Raw genomic sequence first — 24,595 nt, 5'->3', positions numbered from 1 at the left:
TTTAATGCTTCCACTTAATGAGAAAAGGAAAGGAAAGGGAGGAGAAGGAACACAAATTGGCTAGTCTTTGTAATTACTGGCTTATTACACTTGATTTCCAAACTAAAAGGTCTCCAGGGCCAGGTACCCAGCACTGAGAGGTCTCCCTAATAAGTACATTTATCAGAAATTTGATTTTTTTAAAAAAAACAGGTGTCTGGCAGCAACCCTCTTTCCCCTTTTTCTAGTAATCAAGTTCAGAGTTCAGCATGCATTCTTCTCCTACCACTCTTAAGATCATGTTGGCCAGGCGTGGTGGCTTAACGCCTATAATCCCAGCACTTTGGGAGTCTGAGGTGGGTGGATTGCTTGAGGTCAGGAGTTCGAAACCAGCCTGGCCAACATGGTGAAACCCCATCTCTACTAAAAATACAAAGAATTAGCCAGGCGTGGGAGTGCAAGCCTGTAGTCATAGCTACTCAGGAGGCTGAGGCAGGAGAATCACTAGAACCCAGGAGACTGAGGTTGCAGTGAGCCAAGATCACACATCTGCACTCTAGCCTGGGAGACAGAGCAAGGCATCATCTCAAAAAAAAAAAGACCATGTTAGGTCCTGTTTAAGTAGTATTTCTTATACCTTGGAATGAGTGAATGCCTCTTAGTTTTAGAAGTTGATATGGTTTAGATAGGTATACCCAATACTTCTCCATTTTACTACATATTTTTAGGAAGACACTAACTATTGTGAACTCCTTAAGAGTTCTGAACATCTCAGAGCCTGTTTCAGTATTGATGGCATAGTCAACAGATACTCTATTTCCTTTCTAGGGAAGTCTACCTGCAATTACCACCTAACCCCAAGCCAGAAGTGTAACCACTTTTCTCTGGCTACCATTGAGTTTTTGTTATCCTTTTAATATTTCATTCTATAGCAGTCTGTATTTATGTATTTTGCTTACTTACTATGAAGTGGCAAGCACTTTGGGAGGTGGAAATGAGTGAATTGCTTGAGCCCAGGAATTCTAAAGCATCCTGGGCAACATGGCGGGACCCTGTCTCTACAAAAAAAAAAAAAAAAAAAAAAAAGGCATCGTTTCATTCTGTATGGTCAAGACAGATGCTTACAACAGACATTTCAGTTGTGAAATGCAAACTCCTTTCTCCTCTAGCTCACCAGTTGGTAGAAGATCAAGTGAGAAACCCTGAGAGCTCAACAGTATGTTTTCATTGTTCTTATCAAGCTCATATGCATATAAGTCACCTGGGGATGCTTGGTGAAAATATATATTCCTATTTGTACACCTTGAAATTGATTCTATAGTGGTGGGTACTGAAAATCTGCATTTTTAATATATCTTCAACAATCTCAAATGATTCTGACTAATGCAGGTGACCCACAACCTCCTTTGGAGAAGTTGATCTATCTGTCTGAACTTTACTATCTTATTTGGCTAAGGATTTGTACTTTGCTTCATTCAATTACTTTACTCCATTGGTCAAGGTATAAAGCTTACAGGACTTTTTTTTTTTTCTTTTCTTTTCTTTTTTTTTTTTTTTTGAGACAAAGTCTCGCTTTGTTGCCCAGGCTGGGTGGGGTGCAGTGGCACAATCTCGGCTTGAGGCAGCCTCCACCTCCTGGATTCAAGCAATTCTCCTGCCTCATCTTCCTGGGTAGCTGGGATTGCAAGCACACACCATCATGCCCGGCTAATGTTTGTATTTTCAGTAGAGACGGGGTTTGACCTGTTGGCCAGGCTGGTTTTGAATTCCTGGCCTCAAGTGATCTGCCCATCTTGGCCTCCCAAAGCGTTGGGATTACAGGAATGAGCCGCCATGCCCGGCCACCCTTAGAGGATATTTTTAAAGGACCAGAACAGTGGTTTTCAATATATGTTTATAAAAACTTGGTACTTCACTCTAAGTTAAATAGTTTCTACCTTTTAGTGAGCATTTACCAAATAGTAGATATAGTTAACTGCCTTTGCAGCTGTTTTACTGTGTGTCAGAATCCTAATCCTTTCTCATATTTCAGTGTTTAACAAGCCACTTAATTCTGATGTTACTTTTTCGGATTGGGTGACAAGTAGAGCACAAAGACTAGAGTTTGTTTTCATACTAATATTAGGATGGTTAAAGCAGGACTTTAGAAAGTGGAATATCAGCATAGTTTAGTGAAATACTGAAAATCCAATCTGTGGAACTCTCTATGTTCAGATTAAATTAGTTGGGGACTTCAGCTCCTGATGGTACTGATTGAAATGGAAGCATTTGAATAGAGCAGTCTAGTTGACCCTTGAACAACACAAGGGTTAGGGGTGCTGACTCCTGTGCAGTCAAAAATTCGAGTTACAACTTTTGACTTCTCGAAAACTTAACTAATAGCCTGTTGACCAGAAGCCTTACTGATAACAGAAACAGTCAATTAACACATATTTTGTATGCGATATGTATTATATACTATAATCTCACAATAAAGTAAGCTTGAGAAAAGGAAACATTAAGGAAATCGTAAGGAAAAGAAAATATGTTTACTATTAAGTGGAAGTGGATCATAATGAAAATCTTAATCCTCATTGTCTTGTTGAGTAGGCTGATGGGGAAGAGGAGAGGTTGGCCTTGCTGTCTATGGTAGCAGAGGAGAAAGAAAACCTTCATTTAAGTGGACTCCAGCATTTCGAACACTTGTTGTTCAAGTGTCAGTTGTAGTTCTCAATGTTTGGTTTCCTGATCAGCAGCATCTGCATTGTTTGAAAACTTGCTGGAAATACAGGTTCTTGGGCCTTACCCAAACCTACTCTTAAACTCTGGGAGTAGGGGCTTAGCTATTTGGATTTTAATGAGTGTCTACCAGGTGATCAGATGTGCACTGAAGTTTCAGAACCAATAGAGTAGAGTAAGACACTAGTTTTGTAGTAATTTAAACTTTTAAGCAGTATTCCTTGTTCTTTCACAAGGAACCATGGATGGGGTTCATTAGGTTCATTACTTGTACTTTCTTACAATTGTGAAGTTGGAGTAATCCATAATCGGGGAAGGGTCTTCTGGAGGATTAAAAAAATATATGATTAACACCAGAAAGGCTTCTTATATTTCTAAAGAATATATACCACCTCAGTAGGAGAGGTGTATTCAATCTTATTCTTTCTACAGCTAGTCACCCAGAAAACGGCCTGCACATTTCAAGCCCAGTCAATAAGAATTGTCTAAACAAAGAAGTTCCCTTGGTTGAATTAGTAATAGGATACATGAAACAATGCATCAGCACACTTAAAATCTTTATGGCCAGACAAGGTGTAGACATAGGTGTTTTTTGTTTTGTTTTGTTTTTTTAAGATGGAGTCTTGCTGTGTCACCCAGGCTGGAGTGTAGTGGCACTATCTTGGCTCACTGCAACCTCCGCTTCCCAGGTTCAAGTGATTATCCTGCCCCAGCCTCCCGAGTAGCTGGGACTACGGGTGCCCACCACCACACCTGGCTAGTTTTTGTATTTTTAGTAGACATGGGGTTTCACCATATTGGCCAGACCGGTCTCGAACTCCTGACCTTGTGATCTGCCCGTCTCAGCCTCCCAAAGTGCTGGGATTACAGGCATGAGCCATCGCACCCAACCCTTAGGTGTGTTTTAAGGCCCCTGACCACTGGAAACACAGGCAGTTCAGGCTGAGCTGTGGATTCCCATGTAGGCCAGAGGTTTGTAGTCACTCGCTCTTCCCAGGCATTTAAGAGTTCCTTAATGGAAGCAAAAGAAGCCTGCAGGAATGGGCCTGCCCTAATTGAGCTAGCCTGAGAAGATAATTTTCAGGTTAGACAAGTCCTTTTTCCCTTTTAAGTTCTGCCTCTTGGGAAAGGAGATGCATTTGCAGTGCAGGGATGTCCTTGTGAACAAGTGACTTGTTATAGAGCAGTATATGAAATGCAAGTGCCCGGCTGGGCTCAGTGGCTCACGCCTGTAATCCCAGCACTTTGGGAGACCAACACGGGCGGATCACCTGAGGTTGGGAGTTGGAGACCAGCCTGATCAATATGGAGAAACCCCGTCTCTACTAAAAATACAGAATTAGGCCAGGCGCGGTGGCTCACGCCTGTAATCCTAGCACTTTGAGAGGCCGAGGTGGGTGGATCACCTGAGGTCAGGAGTTCAAGACCAGCCTGGCCATCATGGTGAAACCCCATCTTAAAAAAAATTTAAAAAGTAAAATAAAATAAAAAATAAAAATACAGAATTAGCCAGGTGTGGTGGCACATACCTGTAATCCCAGCTACTCAGGATGCTGAGGCAGGAGAATCGCTTGAACCTGGGAGAGGCGGAGGTTGCAGTGAGCCAACATTGCACTCCAGCCTGGGCAGCAAGAGTGAAACTTCATCTCTTAAAACAAAGTGAAATGCGAGTGTACACATTAAGGGTCTTATACTAGTTAATTACTTTCAGAGATAAGTAAAACAATTCCAATGTTGTCTTGTATTAAGAGAACAAAGTTAGTTTGTAAAAATGGGATTTGTTTGCCATGCTCCTGAAGCTTAAAATAATTGCTCTGTCTCAGTTTTGTCTTACACTTCGGCAGACTAATAATTTCTCGTTGAAATGTTTTCTGGGCAGGTGCTCATTGAGGGCCTGATTCTCCAGAGGTTCTGTGCAGAAGCAGGCTGCTTTTGGGCAGCCAGCTTAGCCAGGCCTGGGAACCACACAGAATAGTGCAGTGCCATGTAAGGAAAAGGTCCTTGATGGGGCTTCAGCAGGTAGAGTGGAGAGTGCTAGGAAGCAGAGTATTGTTCTGGATCATTTCACCCAAAAGAACTTTTTGTTATGATGGAAACGTTTTATATTTGTGCTGTCCAGTATGGTAGCTGTTAGCCATATGAGGTTTTTGTGTGTGTGTGTGTGTGTGTGTGTGTGTGTGTGTGTGAGAGAGAGAGAGAGAGAGAGAGAGAGAGAGAGAGAGACAAGTCTTGCTCTGTCACCCATACTGGAGTGCAGTGGCGCCATCTCAGCTTACTGCAGCCTCTGCCTCCCAGGCTCAACCCTCAGCCCCCCGGTAGCTGGGATTACAGGCATGGGCCATCACACTCAGGCAATTTTTTGTATTTAGTAGAGATGGTGTTTCGCCCTGTTGGCCAGGCTTATGTCAAACACTGGCCTCTAGTGATCCGCCTGCCTCAGCCTCCCGAAATGCTAAGATTACAAGCATGAGCCACTGCAACTGGCTCATATGAGGCTTTTGAGCCTCCTTGAAATGTGACAAGTGGGATCAAAGAATGTAATTATTTTATTTTACTTAATTTAAATATAAACTAGCCACATGTGGCTAGTGGCTACCATTTCGGACAGCGCAGCTCTAGACAAAATTTAGATAATACCAAAGAGACTGTGGTTTAGATTTTGCTTGGAATGTGAGTGATTGGGGCTCTTGGAATTTAAAAATCCAAAGACACATGTGAATTTGATGTGTTATAAGTTTGAATAACAGTCTTCCTTCAGTATGTCTACATTGTCTTATCCTGAGTGACATGCTAAGAGGACTTATAACTAGTAAGTAAAGTTGTGTTTATCAAAAGCAGTTGGAAGTTCAGGCAGTTGTCCATTTTCATTTGACCCCTTAGAGCTAACAGGTGAAAATTTAAGGTCCTTTGAATGAAGTTAAGTTCTCATTTTATCTCAGCAACCCGCTGGGGTAGGTTATGTCTATTTTGTAGTTGATGAGACAGATGAACTTAAATTTATATACACCTTTATGGATTGGTATCCTTTAAAGTGGTTGGTTTTATCCCACAACTTCATTTGAAGTTGTAAATTTCTAGCATATTGCCTATAACAAGAAGGTAATTTATTTCTATTTGTTAAATTGTTATCAGTAATAAGTCAATGTCCTACTATAAGTGGTAGATTGTAGACTACCAAATAGCACCCAAGAGGCTGACTCATGCAAGGTGTTGCTTATAGTAAAAGTAGATCAGAACTCAGCTGCTGTATGCCATCTGGGGTTATCTTCTCACTTGCATGCTCATGACCAGTGTAGGTTGCATCTTATAAGTAATCTGGCTTACAGTTAGCTAGACATATTAGTCTGATACAACAAAATGGAATTGTAGCTTTTTTTTTTTTTTTTTTTTTTTTTTTTTGAGACTGAGTCTCACACCATTGGCCCACTGCTTACTGCAACCTTTGCTTTCTGGGTTCAAGCGCTTCTCCTGCCTCAGCCTCCTGAGTAGCTGGGATTACAGGTGCCCGCCACCACACCTGGCTAATTTTTTTTTTTTTTTTAGTAGAGACTGGGTTTCACTATGTCGGCCAGGCTGATCTTGAACTTCTGACCTTGTAATCTGCCTGCCTCTGTCTCCCAAAGTGCTGGGATTAAAGGTGTGAGCCACTGTGCCGGCACGGATTGTAGCTTTGAGCACTATGAGGACTACTGTCATATATTGTAAGGTCTTAGATACCAACTAGAGTACATTGCTTAAGGACTGGGAAGAGATCCAGACTCCTCCAGGTATAGCTTCAAGCTGTGATCAGTTTTGGGTGGATGCAAGGAGAAAATGAATAGGAGTGAAATACATAGCTGATATTTGAACATTTTTAATGCCCTCGGCAGCATCTTAAGTATTCTACACTTATATTTATCAATCCTGTGGTAGTTAACGTTACTATTTCCAGTAATGTTAACTGGGCTGATTTACTTTTGAAGAAATTGAAGCTCACAGTTTAAGGAACTAGCTCAAAGCTATGTAGTTGTAACTAAGCCACAGAGCAGGGAGGCTAATCTAGGCCTGTTAGTGGCACAGCCCGAGTCCTTACTTGTGACACAAAACAAGATAAAGGGGTCCCTGGTGTGACTTAGTTGCCTCCTGAGAAGTTTGGACTGTGGTGGAATTACCCATCAGACTAGGGGCTCTCATCTCTTCATTTATGATTTGTCCTTAACAAACTAACTGCAGGCTCTGCTGCACTTTTAACTAGTGTAATTTTTTCCCTATTAAGGGAAGCTTGCTTGCCTTTGCAGCAAAGCCCCCTGGATAGTTTATTTTTTAGCAGTTCAGCTTGTGCTTGGAGCCAGTTATTCCAGAAATCAGTAAAACTTATTTGAGTATTCAAGAAAAAGGATCTTTTGTTAACTATGGATTAACTAAAAACCTTATTTTATAAGGATCCCTGAAGTCTGCCTATTTACTAAGGAATTTCATCAGAAGTGGTTAGCATTTTGCAAACAAATGTGATGTTGTTCCCACTTAAGAGAGACAAATAACACATTTAACCAGTTTGCTGCCTAAGAAGCAGAATTAGCAGTGGGCTAGTCATTGGCCTCTCTTCAGAGTTCTCATGTGACTTACTTAGTTTTGCAGAGTGGCAGTAGATTTTAACCACTTTCGAGTTAAGTTGATTGGCCACTCATGGGCTGTGTGCAGGGAGAGAAGAGAGATGAGAAAAAGCCAAAAGCTGAGGTGGGTTAGACAGGAGTTGTAGGTAAATCAGGGAGGATATTCTTCATTTTGACCCTAAGCTTGAATAAGACATCTTTCTACAGGCGACATTGGGGATACTTTCTAGTTAATACTAGCACAGTGTTCTGCAAACCACACCTGCTTTTGTATGGCTCATGAACTAAGAATGGTTTTGGTATTTTCAAATTTAGGTATGTGCCACATAACATTTCTGTCAACAATAGACCACATATATGATGATGGTCCCATAAGATAGATGGTATTTTTATTGCACCTTTTCTATGTTGTAGATATGTTTAGCTACACAAATAATTAACACTGTGTTACAGTTTCCTATAGTACTATAACATGCTGTACAGGTTTGTAGCATAGGAGCAACAGGCTATACCATACAGCCTAGGTGGTAGTAGGCTATAGCATCTAAGTTTGTGTAAGCACACTGTGATGTTTGCATGACAAAATCACCCTAATGACACATTTCTCAGAATGTAGTTGGAAAAGAAAGAAGAGTATTACTTCATGACACAGGAAAATCATGTGAAATACAAATTCCAGCGTCCATAAATAAAGTTTTACTAGAATGTAGCCATGCTTATTCATTTACACATCATCTGTGGTTGTTTTTGTGCTACTGTGGCAGAGATGAATACTTGCATGGAACTTGAATTGTCTACAAGGCCTCAACTGTTTAGTACCTGGCCCTTCACAGAAAAAGTTTGCGGATCTGATTGAATGTGCTTGTATGGTATCATAGGAAGCTCGCCAGGACTCTTGGTACATAGCCTTTCGCTCCCAAAGGCATCTGAGCCCCACTGGCAGGACTCAGTTACCTATGTCTCTCTAAGTAGGACTCCACCCACTAGTGTCCAGACAACAAAGAAAACTTGGATTTTAAAGAGCTTGACTAACTCCCTCCTTATTATCTAAGCTAGGATAGCTGTGCCACCTCTTAAGTGTTTTTCCTTCTTCCTCTCAAATACGGGTTGGAAGAGTAGCAGGTGAGAACAACCTCTTTCTTCCTCAATTGTAGAAACTCAATAGTCTAGGCTATGAATTAAAAAAAAAAAAAAAAATTCCCCAGAGGCTGACTCAGCACATGCCTGCCTTTTAAAGGAACAGAGACCCAATTGAAGTAGAAACTGAAAATAAAATCAGTAGCACATCCACTTTTGTAGGTGGCTGGTATTTGGTATGAATATTTCTCAGAAGACTCAGGAATAGGAATAATGCAGGGTTTCTTCAAAATATTATTCTGGACAGTGGATTATAGTTACCTGGAGATCTTGTGTTAAAATATCTGAGGATGAGTCCAAGTACCAGGGCTCATACACAGGAATATTTGAGAACCACTACACTCAAGCATTAAAAATTTATTTTCCTTTCATGTGGGCCAAGACAGTTTCTAAAATTCATAGAATTCTTGTGACCAGACATGTAAGGGGTAAGTAGAGGTCATTTTACAGATTAGAAAACTGAGACCCAAAGCGAGAAATAAGTTATTTAAATCCCCGGCCCCCCCCCCCACCCGCCCCGGACATTGCATTAAAGCAGTCGTTCTAAGCATGGCTTCTGACTGTTAGAAAGTGGAATTGACTTGTTAATCTGTCATTTAGTTTTTGGCATAATAATAAAACAATGAACAGTCTGTTCTGGCTTTAATTGAGCCTAGAATCTCCAGATCAGAAGACCTTCTTGTAGATCAAGTAACGTACTTTTCTGAAAGACAGTTTGTCGGTCCTGTCACTGAAGTCTGAGTCTTTTTTTTATTTTTAAATATAATTAATTGGTCCCTGGAAATCAGAACCTGAGGAAGACAAGAAGATGAACTTGAATTTAAGGAGCATAATGGAAGGAGTAGGATGGGAGAGAAGGTTGTAAAATAAGACAGGAAGGGCCTGTGGAGAGACAGATTAAGGTAATTGTGGTGTTGTAAAGCCATAAAAGAAATTTAAATGCCAAAGTGGACTGGAAGAGAAAACATTTCCCTGACCATTTAACCCTTTTTTTGTGTGTGTCAGTTTGAGGCGTAAAATAGACCAATAGGCTCGTTCTTGTGTGTCTTTTCCGTGGCAAAGCCTTTAAGGATAATAGCTGGCCACTAATCTCACACAGCTGCTGATGTTTAAGAACCTAATTCTTGAAGTGTTTTTAAGTCAGTTTGTGGCATTTCTTCTGAACACGTGGGCACTTTGGAAATTGTAGTGACAGGTTTTAGAAATTTTAAGTTGTGTTGCAGAGATGATAACAAAATTGGGTCTTTGAGCAACTCGAGTCTTTCGATGCAATGCACTTCTATGTTTCGCATGGTATGTTTTGAATATTGAAGAGAAGGACCACACTTTGCAAAATACTTGGCAACTTTCATTTAATTAAGTTTGACCTTTTCTTGAACTTGGCCTTCATAACTTCTTATGAGGGTCTTTTCCAGCTGTAACATTAGAGACTGATTCTGGAACTTCATGGAGGCAAGTCCAGTGAAACTTGGGCTGTTAGGGGGACCCTTTTCCCCTCCCTTTTCAAAGTTATTCATTTAACAGCTGGTATTATTGGGATGGGGTCAGGGGGGTGTTATGCTTATTGTGAAACTTGATGAGGGCAGGGACTCAGTTTTGTGGCTGAGTTGTATTTCAACACTTTGAACTGGCACTCAGTAAATACTTGAATGAACAGAACTATTTATACTTCTGTCTGCCACCTTCTCAGCTGGAGATCCTTTTTTTTCTTTGCTTAGCTTGAGAGTATCAGGTCTCTAATGGGAGAAACCCCATAGTTTCAATGCTGAACAAGTCTGTCCATGACAAGAATTCTTGTTTATATGCAGTGCACATTTAGGGAGAAAAACTGATCATTTGGACTTTAAAAATGAGAAATGTTATTAGTCTCTTCTCGCAGTCTTTAGTTTTGTTTTGTTTTGAGGCGGAGTTTCTCTCGTTGCCTAGGCTGAAGTGCGATGGCACTATCTCGGCTTGCTGAAGCCCCCACCCCCCGGGTTCAAGCGATTTTCCTGCCTCAGCCTCCCGAGTAGCTAGGATTAAAGGTGTGCCCCACCACGCCCAGCTAATTTTTGTATTTTTAATAGAGATGGGGTTTCACCATGTTTGTCAGGCTGGTCTTGAACTCCTGACCTCAGATGATCCACCTGCCTTGGCCTCATGCTGGGATGACAGGCATGGCGAGCCACTGCCTGGCCCTCATTCTCTTCAGTTTTTTAAGGGTTTCTTTAGAGCTGAATCCTACCAGCAGTGTTCTTTCCTTTTAAATTCCAGAGCTCTTTGAGCCTTTAGCCAGAAACAGTCTCTGTCCTGCTTACTTTGAAAGGCTATTAACTATGCCCTGGAATTTTGGAAATGTTCTTGAGAATTGCTGTAAAATAGTGATAAGAATTCTTCCGTAGGCTACAAATTGAAACCAGCCACCATTAAGATGGATCACAAACAGGGTTTCCTGGATTGAAACTGGACTAACATTGGTATAGTCTGAATTTGAGGAGTAAAAAGAAACATGCCTTTCCCTCTCCCCCAACAGTTGGGGATACTTGCTTTTACTCTTCAACCCATTCCCCTTTTAATGATGACACGTTTTCGGTTTCTCTCACTGCCTTTAGTTTTGCATTAAGTTCCTGGGGAGATTCATATACCCCTTATATTTACCGCACTCCCGGATGCCAGTCTATTATCACTCAACACCAGCTTGTTATCTGTCCTAGACAAAAACGGTTTTTTCTTAAAAGTATTAGAACATACTGGGTAGAGAGTGTTAAAGAGAATGTTGATTTTGTTAAAACTCTTGCTTTTGGGGATGTGATACGGGTTCAAAAGTCAGGGAGGAAGTAAAAGATGTAAGGGTTTATCCCAGTGGAAGAGTTTTAATAATGAGGTGATAAATATTTTCTTTAAATAATTTTTTCGCCCATTGTGTTCACTTTCCTTATGCACTGGTTGTATATTTACATGTTAGAGAAGAGCAGAGATTATCTTTGACAAAAGTTGTATTGTGAGTGTCTTTTTGGAGAAGGTAGGTTTTGGTTGTATAACTGTGCCCCACCTCCATCCCCCACACACTTGACTTGATGATTATCTGTGAAGGAGGAGCCTGTCATATTATACAGCTGCCCTAAGTCTCAAATCTATCATCTAAAAGCAGTGTAAAGGGAACTGGGTCAAAACATGGCAGAGAGTCTCCTTTATATCAGAAAGCTCTCTCCCTTTGTTTAAGGGAAGCAAAGGACTCTTCTTTCCTGCCTTGATCTCATTACCCTAAAAGCTTTAAGATCATGGAATAGTTGATAAAAACAATCAGTATTCTGTGCTGATGACTTAGCCTCTTCTCTCTTAAGAAAGAGTAAATGTTTATGCTTGGATTGAGTTTAGAGATGCCAGGTAGAATAAGATTGGCAACACTGTGGTCAGCCACCTACTGACCACAGCGAAACAGGCAAATGTGCTTCTGCATGGGAATGCTATAGCATTAACAGTGCCTTCCTTCACATTGTCTTCCTTAAAACCCGTAAGTTCTTTATGCTTTTTGGTACAGATTTGTTAGAGTAGGCCAAAGTTTTACTTCCTTTTTCATAAGTGCTTTTCTTTCCTGGATCTCAGTATGGGAAAGAAAATCAGACAGCATTTCTCAGTTGCTGGCTGGTTGGGCGTAGTGAATGGGTATGGTTGCTGCCTCAAATGCAAATATCCAACTGACTAAGTTGTATGAAATGATTGAGAAAGCTCAGTTCAGTTCTATGTAAAGTAATCAAGGAGGTGGTTCAGGAATGATTGTACCTCATTGACAGTTGTCAACATGTTTATAATTTCTTGGAGATTAGCCAAGAGTTCTGTTACAGCCATACACAAATATTGATTGACTTTCAAAATAAAATTATTTAAAATCACTGAAATTTTCTGAGCTGGAGTTTCTTCATTTGTAAGATAAGCAAATTTACTAAGGTCATGGGTATCTAGTATATGACAGACTAGTATAAGAGAGATTTGAAGCTCTTTACTACTGATCTATGCTACCTTCTCATAGATCTAGTAATAAAGTGATTTTTTAGCTAAGGTCATACACTAAGTGATAGAACAAGGATTTTGAATAAGATATTTGTCACTGCTGAACTAGTCTTCTTTCTCCAGCTTCCTTCAGAGGTCCATAAAGGGGACTTCTGTGCTGCTCTGCCATGTCTGTATCACATTAGGGTTTGGTCATGGTCCTTTGTATTGATGATGTTTGAACATGATTAACAAAGTATTGGTTATTTCTTTCCTTCACATAATTTGTGTATTTGTCTGGTTTCCCTATGGAGAATGAACTTTCTGTCTCATATATGCCTGATGTGACATTGATTTGACCACTTGGTGTTGACCCTGTACTTGGTTTCCACATCTGCAGCTTCATTGTCATTTTGTGATTAGGCAAGCTTTCAGGAATGTTTTTAACAGTTGGATCAAACTTTGTTGGATTTATTTGATATTGAGTTCCTTATTCCTGTATATTTTGTTTCCTTTCTATCTAAGGAGAGAACTAGGACTCTAGAGTTATAAGAAGTAGGAGTATTATCTGTAACTTTTTTTAAAAGAAAAAGGGCCAGGCATGGCGGCTCATGCCTCTAATCCCAGCACTTTTAGAGGCCAAGGCGGATGGATCATTTGAGGTCAGGAGTTTGACCAGCCTGATAAACATGGTGAAACCTTATCTCTACAAAAATACAAAAATTAGCTGGGCATGGCAGTATGCGCCTGTAGTCCCAGCAATTCGGGAGCCCGAGGCAGGAGAATCGCTTGAACCTTGGAGGCTGAGGTTGCAGTGAGCTGAGATTGCACCACTGCACTCTGGCCCGGACAACAGAGTGAGACTCTGTCTAAAACAAACAAACAACCTGCTTTGGATACATGGCTTTAGGTAGATAAACATAACTCTGGGATTTTATTTTTTAATATGCTCCTGAAAACAGTCAACTCTCCTATTTCCTAGCTGGGAGAAGTATGTCTCACTTCATTTTGCTCATTCAGGAAAGGATTAATTTTTCAGCAATGATAGTAATAAATAGCTGGCTGTTGCAGCTCATTTCTTGCTGCAGTGTAGCACATCTGCCAAGAATGTCCTTTCACCTTCCTTTGTCTTGCTAACTCCCTCTTAGCTTTCAGTAAGACTTGGCTCAAACAGCATCCTCCAGGAAGCCTATGTTGACTAACTGCCACTCTTGGATCCAGGGTCTTTATTTCACCTTGTTCGTTGGTGGAACCAGGCTGTTTTATCTCATTGTATTTTACTCTTCACCTTGAAACAAGGAGGCAGTTAACCTAGATTTAGTATTTTTACTCCTATGACTTTTTCCCCCCACAAATGACCATAAATTAAGTAATCCTACTGCCTTACTGTGCCTACTGGAAAATAGCAACAGGACAGAAAAACAGAAAATCTTGCTATCATGTAAGAGACGTGGAAGTAATGGTACCCACATGCTTCATTTGGAAAATGTCTATTACCTTTATAAAAAGTTTACATAGTTTCTAAATACAGGAACATAACAATGCAATAGAAACTGTTACTAATGTCAATCATTTGACATTTGGAATTTTGAGAACAGAAGGAGAATTTTAATGCATTCCAGCAAGTCTAAAATTAGAGTTTTTCCCTGCTGACTTGTTTTCTTTGCCTTCATGTATTACAAAGACCAGGGTAAGTTTTCTGCCTTTTTATTGTAAAAGTATGCTTATTTAAAACATTTACACACTTACGACATCACAGATGTATTCTGAAAGTTGAGAATAGAGAAATTCTGTTAGAATTCTTCAAAATATTTTCCTAAAGACATTTTTTCTTAAACCTTTTGCTATTCCCTTTATCTACCACTCTATATTCTGCCTCCTTTGTTTCCCTGTCACTTGTTAAAAGTACTGCCTCTTAACTTTGTCATCATCCACTTATTTCTCCGGATACACCTTGTGGTGTTTTTAGGCTAAATTGTTAGACATGGATTGCTGGATTAAAAGAGGGAGAGCGTGTGAGTTTGTTAGATTTTGCCAAATTCTTCATTCATGGGAGTTATACCAAGTAGTTGCACCTTCTTTTCAGAGATGTTAAAATGAGGCAAAAAGTATCTTAGATTTGAGGAAATCGATACCACCCAGAGTTGTAAAAGTTAGAGGTGATATATGTAATACTTCCTTGCACAGAATATACATTTTAGTAAAGGATACTGATATGGTTTGGCCGTGTTCCCATGCAAATCTCATGTTGAATTGTAGTTCCTGTAATCCTCACATGTTGTGGGAGAGACCCGGTTGGAAGTAATTGAATCACAAGGGCAGTTACCTCCAAGCTGTTCTCATGATAGTGAGTTCTCACAAGGTCTGATGGTTTTATAAGGGGCTTCCACCTCCCTCTCCACCCTGCTTTATTTCACACTTCTCCTTGCTGCCGCCATGCCATTTGAAGAAGGACCTGTTTGTTTCCCCTTCCACCTTGATTGTAAGTTTCCTGAGGCTTTCCCAGCCCTGTGGAACTGTGAGTCAATTAAACCTCTTTCCTTTATAAATTACCCAGTCTTGGATGTGTCTTTATTAGCATCGTGAGAACGGACTAATACACCTACCTATTATTATCTTTTGTGAAATGAGACTATTTCACTATCATAAGAGTGGTAAGAAACTTGAGTTGAGATAGTGTTTGTAAGCACCTAGCATGGTGCTGGCACTTGTATTAGTGTCCTTTTCTCTTGTGTGCCTTGGGTAGCAAGCTACTTGAGATCATATCATAATTACCTTAATGGATTGCAAACTCCTTGAGAGCAGAGTCCTTGTCTGGTGAGTCTTTAGCAGGATGCTTTGGACATGAATATATTTGGTTTTAAATTGAATTAGCCCTCAGAATATATTTTTGAATTCAGTAGCAAAAGATTTTTTCCCCCCACATTAATCCTCAAGTCCTTGTGTAAGACTAGCCAGCACCTATTCCTACAGCGGGAAAAGACAGACACTCCTTTTGTTAGTTGGAAGCTTCTTTATTTAATTGCTCTTTAAACCCTGGGGAATACTTTAGGTAACAATAACAAAAGATGTTGATTCCTGTTCTATTTGTTTACTTATCTGTACTTAGGGAGCAACTCCAGTTAAGTTACAGTGAAAGGAGTTAGTTGCTGTTAAGTCTCCTGTTTTCTTAAGACTACTTTATTTCAGGAGGCTTCCTCCCATGTCTTCATCTAAAATTTTCACGAGAAATTAAAATTTTTGTTATTAGAAAGCATTAGTTGACCCGAATTCACAACGAATTAAGTTTTCTGATGATTTAATATGCATGGTTTGCATCTTTCATATCTATCAATCAAGTTCAACACATTTCTTTTTACACTTAACACGTGCTTGAAGTGGCAGGGTCCTTCCTCTAAGACATTTTAAATAACACTATGAGATGAATTCCAGTTAAGGGGGAAAAAAGTATATGCTGAAAGTAATCTTCAAGGCCATAGTATGCTCTCTCCAAAAACATTTTCACCATGAGGAATGTAGATCTGTATGTCCTTATTGGCTTTATTTTTTTCACTTACTGGTGTCTCTTCTGATCAACATCTTTAGTTAGATGTCCCATTGTTATCTTAGATACAGTATGGCTGAGACCGGTCCATCGTTTCTCCAGTATTTTCTCGCCGTCTTTGTTCTGCACAACTTTCTTGTTTTTGCCAAGGCCCCTTGTTCCCCCAGTCACCTGGACATAAAGACTTCCTCTGACTCTATTACACTGTATTTATTACACTTAGCAGTGAGTTCCTGGAACTGGGTTCGACTTCCAATTTCCCAAATGTGCTTTTACATTTTTTCCTTCCTTCTCAGTTCCTTTACTATCACTTTTTATAGACTGCTTCAGAACCCTCTAGCTAGTTATTTTGCTTTTACTTTTATCTCTTACTGTTCCTTAACACAAAGCTTATTTTGGAACTAGGCCAGTCTTCTTGCCGTACACCTTCATATAATAATAACAAAAAAATGAAGGGTTGGAAAGGAAGAAGCTTAGAGATAATGTTTAACTTTTTCTTATGTAAAGTTTCAAGCATACTCATAGAGAATTATAATGAACTCCCATGTATGTCACTCAACTTTAGTAATTATCAACCTTTTGCCAGTCGAGTTTTATTTATCCCCATATCTCTTGGTTCCCCGCCCCCCTCCACTGCCCCACAGAGACTATTATAAGCAGATTACAGGCATCATTTACATGGAAGTACTTCAGTATTGATCTTCAGAGATTCTTTAATTTGTCAGTTCATCTATTGCAGATGATCGCTACAGTTTCGCCAGCAGTTGGTTATTAGTTTGTTTAAATGCTTTCAGTGTTCAAAAGGCATCCCATTCTGTTTATGGTTAGCTCTTTTGTACTGACCCCAATTTGCCTCCCTATCATTTCTCAGCAGTAATATAAATTTATATTTACTCAGAAATTATAAATTTACTGAGAAAATTTATATAATATACAATATAATAGTCTTTAAGATATTTGAAGAAGTTGCCGTGTAATATACTTTTTGACACCTCTCACAGCACACATACCACTTTTATTTGTATTTTAGAGAGGGGGTCTTGCTCTGCAGCCTAGGTGGAGTGCAGTGGTGTAATTGCAGCTCCATCTTTAAAATTCTCTGCCCAACCAGTCTTCCCACCTCACCCTCAGCCAGGGTTACAGGTGCACTACAATGCCCAACTAATCTTTTAAAAAGCTTTTGTAGAGACGAGGTCTTGCTATATTCCCCAGGCTGGTCTCAAACTCCTGGCCTAAAGTGAGCCTCCCACCTCGGCCTCCTAAAGTGTTGAAATTGTATGCATGAGCCACTGTGCTCACCCACTCCTTTAAAATAGGAATTCTCGGGTTCAGATCTTTAACCTAGGTCTTATTTGTATAAATGAGATTGATGAGCCACAGCCCTGAGTTTTTCACCAGACATTTTTGTTTTGCATTTTTAGATAGCAGTTGCTTTAAAAGATCTGAGGACCTGGCTTTAAAATCAGTTTTGAAATTTTGTGCATTAAAAAGAAAAATGTGGCTGGGTGTGGTGGCTCCCATCTGTAATCCCAGCACTTTGGGAGGCTGAGGCAGGTGGATTGCCTGAGCTCAGAAGTCTGAGACCGGCCTGGACAACATGGTGAAACCTTGTCTTTACTAAAATACAGAAAATTAGCCAGGCATGGCAGCATGCACCTGTAGACTCGGCTACTCAGGAGGCTGAGGCAGGAGATTTGCTTGAACCCTGGAGATGGAGGTTGCAGTGAGCTGAGATCCTACCACTGTACTCCAGCCTGGGTGACAGAGCAAGACTCTGTCTCCCAAAAAAAAAAAAGTTATTGACAGACTGTTATCTGAAACCTACCTGGAATTACTTTGTTTATCCTTTACTTAATTTCCTTTTTAAGTTTAGAGCTTTTAGTGATTTAAGCAAATTTTCCTTATGCACACTAGTATTTGTCAAAATAATTTTTTTAAACTTGGTCCATTTTTTACTATACAAGTAATTTATTGTAGGGAAAAACAAAAAACAAGATGAAGTATAGGCACAAAAACTCAAGTTACTCATAAATTGACTACCCTAACTGCTTTTAATATTTTGATGTCTATATTCCAGTCTTCTTCATATATATTTATGCATTTGTTGAATTACACAGAGTAATTTTTTTTAATGTGATGTCCTTGCTATACCCTAGGGCCATATTAGCAAATCTTAATATTCTGAGGCTTGTTTATTGAATCTGGGCTGTAAACAAAATTACATGACACATGCTTTATTCCAGATTGTAGTGTTGGTCCATGTATTGTCATTATTACAATTTTAGCCATGAGCGTTTGGTTTGAGGCAGAAGTAATGGGGTATTGCTATCATGTAAATGGGCCAATAACCTTACGTGAATCAGCTTAGCATTTTAAGATTATAGACTCTAGGTTTTTAGAAGTTGAAGGGTTCTGTATGCTACATGGAAGATTGAGTTCAAATCCTACTTCTGACACCATATGATTTTGTTTTTCCCATCTCTGTAGGATGAGGATTTCTTATAGTTAGTACTACAGTCATGCAGTTTACTATTTCCCCAGGGCCTGGCACAGAATAGATGCTCAGCAGATTATGACACATGTGGTTTCCTTTGCTGTGAGCCAGTAATGGGATGAAGACACATTGCCTATACATTATTAATTGATTGCTGTAAAACTTGTTACCTCAAAATATAACAGCTTAAAATAACAGACATTTACTTTCTCATGTAGTTCCTGTGAGTCAGGAATCCAGAAGCAGTTTATCTGGGTGCCTTTGGCTGAGCATCTGTAGATTGCAGTCAGTATGTCAGCCAGGGCTGTAGTCATTTGAAGACTTAATTTAGACTAGAAGTTCCACTTCCAAGATGGCTCATTCACATGGCTACTGGCAGGAAGCTTGAGTTTCTTACTACATGGGCCTTTCCAGAGGGCTTCTGAATGAGTACACAACAGTGTGTCAGTGGCCTTCCCTAGAGCAAGGAGAGAGCAGAAAGGAAGATCTAATGCCTTTTATGGCCTAGTGTGGGAAGTTGCTCCCTGACATTTCCACTTTATCCTATTTGTTAGGAATGAGTCACTGTGTCCAGCCCACACTCAAGGGGAGGGGAGTTAGGTTACACCTCTTGAAAAGCGGAGTATCAAAGACTTCTGTAGTCAAGATAGTGTGTGTTTGTGTAAGGTTAGAATAGAGGGTCCAGAAATAGACCTGTAATTATATGGCCACTTGAAAAGGCCAAGACAATTTGATGGAGAAAGGGCCATCTTTTAAAAATTGGTGCTAGGCTATTCACAATAGCAGAGACATGAAATCAACCTAAATGTCCATCAGTGGTAGATTGGATAAAAAAAGAATGTGGCACATATACCCTACAGAATACTCTGCAGCCATAAAAAGGAATGAGATTGTGTCCTTTGCAGGAACATGGATGGAACTAGAGGCCATTACCCTTAGCAAATGTAACACAGGAACAGAAAACCAAATACTGCATGTTCTCACTTACAAGTGGGAGCTAAATTGTGAGAACATATGGACACATACAGGGGAACAGCAGACGCAGGGGCCTTTTGGATGGTGGAGGAAGAGAGGAGGGAGAGTATCAGGAAACATAACTAGTGGGTACTAGGCTTAAAACCTGGGTGATGAAATAATCTATACAACAAACCCCCATGACACAAGTTTACCTGTATAACAAACCTGCACATGTACCCCTGAACTTAAAAGTTAAAAATAAATGGTTCTAGAACAACTTGACATCTTTATTGATTAGAAAAAAATGAACCCTGGCCCTTACTGCTGTAAAACTGCTAGAAAATAAATAAATAAGATGGTGGTATGCCCTTGTAATCCCAGCCATTCCAAAGGCTGAGGCAGGAGGATTGCTTGAGCCCAGGAGTTTGAGACCAGCCTGCACAACATCGTGATATAAGAAAATGAGAGTCTTTCCCTGCCTTTCCACCCAAAAGAGAGAGAGAAAAAATCTGTGTGGCCCTTGAGTAGGTAAAGATATCTTGAGGCACAAAACATACAGACCCTAAAAAGGAAAATTGATGAAATGGACTTGATCAAAATTTAAAACTTTTGCTCTTTGAAACACACCATTAAGAAATTAAAACAATAAAATATTGGGGAGAAAATATTCACAGTTCATATAGCTGACAAAAAAAAATTGGTAATCCAGAATGTATAAAGAGCTCTTATACCAAGATAATAAGAAGACCAAATGAGTTTTCTATATTGCGGGAAAGATTTGAGCAGAAACTTCACCAAAGAAGATATATGAGTGGCCAAAAAGCACACGAAAAGATGCTTGTCACTAAACATCTTTTAATCATCAGAAATATGTTAATTGAAACCACAGTGAGATACCACTTCACACCTGCTAGAATGGCTAAAATTAAAGACAGATCAGATATTGGTGAGAATTTGTATCAATTGGAACATTAATGAACTTTTGATGGGGATATATAATGGTACACTTTGGCAATTTCCTATAAAGTCAAACATACATTTTTTATATTACCCAGTAACTTTTCTCCTAAGTGTGTACCCAAGAGAAATGAAAACATGTCTACAGAAATATTTGTATATGAATGTTTGTAGCAGATAAATAATAACCAATGCCTGGAAACAACTAAAATGTCTGGCAAGTGAATGTGGGTAAGTTACTGTATATCCATGCAATGTAACGCCACTCAGCAATAAAATGGAACCAACAGCTGGTATATCCAACAACATGGATGAATGTCACAAATGTTATGCTGAGAGAAAGAAATCAGACACAAGAATAAATCTTATATGATGTTGTTTACATGAAATCTAGAAATCTAGACAGATCTAATCTATAGCATGATCAGATCAGTGCTTCCTTTAGGCAAGGAGTGGAATGTGGGGAATGACCTGGAAGGAGCACACAGGAAACTTCCTGAGGTGATGGACTTGTTCTAAATCTTTATTGTAGTGGGGATTGCACCTGTGTGTTTGTCAGGCATATCACACGGTGTCTTTGAGATGTGTATGTAGTTATTTCTTAATATTTGTAGGGTATTGGTTCCAGGACCACCTTACCCCCTGCGCCGAGTATACCAAAATTTGCAGATGTTGAAGCTTTTGGATATAAAATGGCACAGTATTTGCATATAACCTACACAATCATATATACTTTAACTCATCACCACATTACTTATACTACCGAATACAGTGTAACTATGTAGTTTTTTTTTTTTGGGGGGGGGGGGGTGCATTTTGGGGTTGTCTTTGTTATTAATATTTTTTTTCCTTGAATATTTTCAGTCTGCAAATGTCTGAATCTGTGGTGCTGAACCCGTAAATGTGGAGGGCTGACAGTATTTTATTGTTTAGAAATTATACCTTATGAATGTTCATTTATAAACATAACTCTTGAGGTTTGAATTTTTCAGAAGTTAAAACACCTGATCTTTAGAGTCAGTGTTCAAGTTTTACCCCTTTGTTATCATTTATAGGTCAGGCTTAGTAGCACTACGGCTAGGGAGAAAAATGCCAAACTGGCTTCTTTTCATAGTAGAATTGGCTCTCATTTCCTCATCCTTCCCATATTAGTAACATGTTTTGATTGTAGAAGCAGGCTAATGGGATGCTTTGTCTGGGCTTCTTTGTGAAAGCTTTTTTTTCAGTGGCATGTGCTATTATGCCTGCCATGCCATTTGAATCCTGTCACTGTACTTCTTGACCAGCTTGTCAAGGTAGGCATACAAAAGATAGCTCATGACTCCTCTTAACTGACTCATCTCTTATGGTTGCAGATTCTCATAAACACAAAGATAAACACAAAGATCGAGAACATCGGCACAAAGAACACAAGAAGGACAAGGAGAAGGACCGTGAAAAGTCCAAGCATAGCAACAGGTAAGGGTGGAATCAAGTCTCTCATTCAGCAGTGGGTTGGCCATTGCTTGGCTTACCTGGAATAGGTCTGAACTTGAGCTACAGATGAAGAGTATAGATAGCAAAGTAAGTAGAAAACTGTATTTGATCCTAGAGTTGCTAATTGCATGGCCCTGATTTAGACCTTACATGGGATGCCATTGTTCAGATCAAGATGTATAAAGCAAGTATGTTAAATTTGCTTTTAATTTATACCTCATTAAAAATACAGTTTTTCACTAAGATAGGTGAGTATTCATTGTCACACATGATGGCATTTAATCAAGTCTGTAGCAAGCTTGCCTTGATAAAACGTAACTGGATTTGAGACCTGATTTTTTCTTCTTCTTTGTATACTTTAAAGCGTTTACATTAAAAATTCCTAACTTAGGCTTCCATGGTCTGTTAGCCCCTGAAATTATATGCAAATGGTTGAGTACATGAGATTTCCTGGAGAGACTATTCCTAGCTTTCATCATGTTATCAGAGGAGTTCAGCTCCCACAAAAGCCTCCAGTCACCAGTATAAATGAAACTCAGTAGTGCTGCCTTCTGGGATGCAGACCTCAAGAAGATGTTTTTCTTGTTCATCTTGCTCCCATTTTTTGGTGTAGGAGGCAAGTGGTTAAATCTAGTTATTGAAAATGAGGACTTGCACTTCCATTCTGATTTAAAGACGGTTGTTTTTGAGAAAGCCATATGGTATTCCCATTCCCATAGTGGCCTGAGCTTTGTTAGGGAATGCAAAGATCTGTCATACAATGGAACAAGTGTCTCCATCCTAAAGTTCCTTAAAACTTCCTTATTAACTTATTGTCTATAGACAAGTTAAAGTGAGAATTGCTTTATAAGTCTGTTTTTGTTTTTTTTTTCCTGAATCATTAAAATTACCAGATTTAATTTTCTCTACTGGGAACATTTCTTTGGGAATCATGTATCATGGCTGTTGCCTTTTCCCCCTATTCCTTACTCATTTCTTATCACTTGATTATCTAGTTTGCATTTTCAATATTCTGGTAAATTTTAATCTCAGTAGTTGAGTCTATTCTGCATCTTTTCTTTTCTAGTTTATAGTTGTCTAGCTCATATTAATAACTACCATAGAGCAAAGAATATAGCTCTGTGGTAGTTATTAATATGATAAAAAGATCGTTCATTGCATAATGATACAAAGGGACCAGTTAGGAGAACATAGCAGTTATAAATACATGAAGCAAATCTGATGGAGCTGCAAAGAGAAATAAAAATTCATAATTATGATCAGAGATTTTACTACCTCTTTCTCAATAATTTTTAGTCCAAGTAGACAGAAAATCATTAAGGATATGGAAGACTTGAACCGTATCAACCAACTTGATCTAATTGACATTTATAGGCTTTTTCCACCCAACAATATTAGAATATACTTTGTTTCCTTTCTTTTTCTTTTTTTTAGTGTCTACTTTTCTACTTTATTTATTTACTTAAGATTTTCAGGTTTTATTTTAGATTCAGAGGTTACATACAGGGAAGTTTGTTACCTGGGTATATTGCTGTGATGCTGAGGTTTAGGTACAAATGATTGTGTCACCCAGGTACTGAGCATAGAACCTAACAATTAGTTTTTCAACCCTTACCACCCTCCCTGCTCTAGTAGTCTGCAGTGTCTGTTATTGCCATATAATAGCAATGGTACTGCTATTATATCTAAGCCCAGAATGATACTGCCCAGGTTATCGTCTAGGGTTTTTATAGTTTTAGGTATTAAGCATTTAATCCATCTTGAATTGATTTTCGTATGCAGTGTAAGGAAGGGGCCCAGGAGCACCCAACGTTTAGCTCCCACTTGTAAGTGAGACTATGTGGTATTTGCTATTCTGTTCCTGCCTTAATTTGCTCAGGATAATGGCCTCCATTTACATCCATGTTGCTGCGAAGGACATGATTCAATTCTTTTTTTATGACCATATAGTATTCCGTGGTATTTGCTATTGAGAATAGTGCTGCAGTGAACATGCGAGTGCATGTGTCTTTTTGTGTTGTGTTGTGTTGTTTTTTGTAGTTGTGTTTAAGTTCTTTGAGAAATCTCCAAAGTGTTGTGTTGTGTTGTTTTTTGTAGTTGTGTTTTTTAAGTTCTTTGAGAAATCTCCAAAGTGCTTTCCCCAGTGGCTGAACTTATTTACATTCCCATCAACAGTGTATATGTGTTCCCTTTTCCCTGCAGCCTTGCCAGCATCTGCTGGTTTTTTTTTTTTTGGTTTTTTTTGTTTTTTTTGTTTTTTTTTTTTCATTTTTTTGATAGCCATTGGTTTTGATTTGCATTTCTCTGATGACTAGTGATGTGGAACATTTTTTCATACATTCGTTGGCCACTGTCATCTTTAGAGAAATGTCTGGTCGTGTCTTTTGTTGCCTGTTTTTTAATGGGGTTACTTGTTTTTTGCTTGTTGGATTGTATAGGTTCCTTAGATGGATCTTAGACCTGTCAGATGCATAGTTTGTGAATATTTTCTCCCATTCTGTAGGTTGTCTGTTAACTCTGTTGATAAAGTTTAACTAGATCCCATTTGTCATTTTTAGCTTTTGTTGCAATTGCTTTTGGCATCTTTGCCATGAAATCTTTGCCATTCCTATGCCCAGAATGGTATTGCCTAGGTTGTTGTCTAGGGTTTTTATAGTTTTAGTTTTTAAGTATTTAATCCATCTTGAATTGATTTTGTATGTGGTATAAGGAAGGGGTCCAGTTTCAGTCTTCTGCATATGACCAGCCATTTATCCCAGCATCATTTATTGA

At 39.2% G+C, this 24,595-nt stretch overlaps 1 protein-coding gene across 1 annotated transcript in view; it reads left to right on the top strand.

Moving 5' to 3' along the window:
* The window catches only part of TOP1 (DNA topoisomerase I), a 95,152-nt gene that overhangs the window by 11,790 nt on the left and 58,767 nt on the right, over nucleotides 1–24,595 (top strand). The window contains exon 3 of the mRNA XM_032294939.1: nucleotides 21,703–21,805. Within this exon, the coding sequence (XP_032150830.1) occupies nucleotides 21,703–21,805 (103 nt within the window). The remainder of the gene's footprint in view (nucleotides 1–21,702; nucleotides 21,806–24,595) is intronic.

The sequence above is a fragment of the Sapajus apella genome, unplaced genomic scaffold, assembly GCF_009761245.1.
Source record: "Sapajus apella isolate SASKATOON/1434 unplaced genomic scaffold, GSC_monkey_1.0 scaffold33, whole genome shotgun sequence".
Taxonomy (NCBI): domain Eukaryota; kingdom Metazoa; phylum Chordata; class Mammalia; order Primates; family Cebidae; genus Sapajus; species Sapajus apella.
This window is presented reverse-complemented; position numbering and strand designations above follow the sequence as displayed.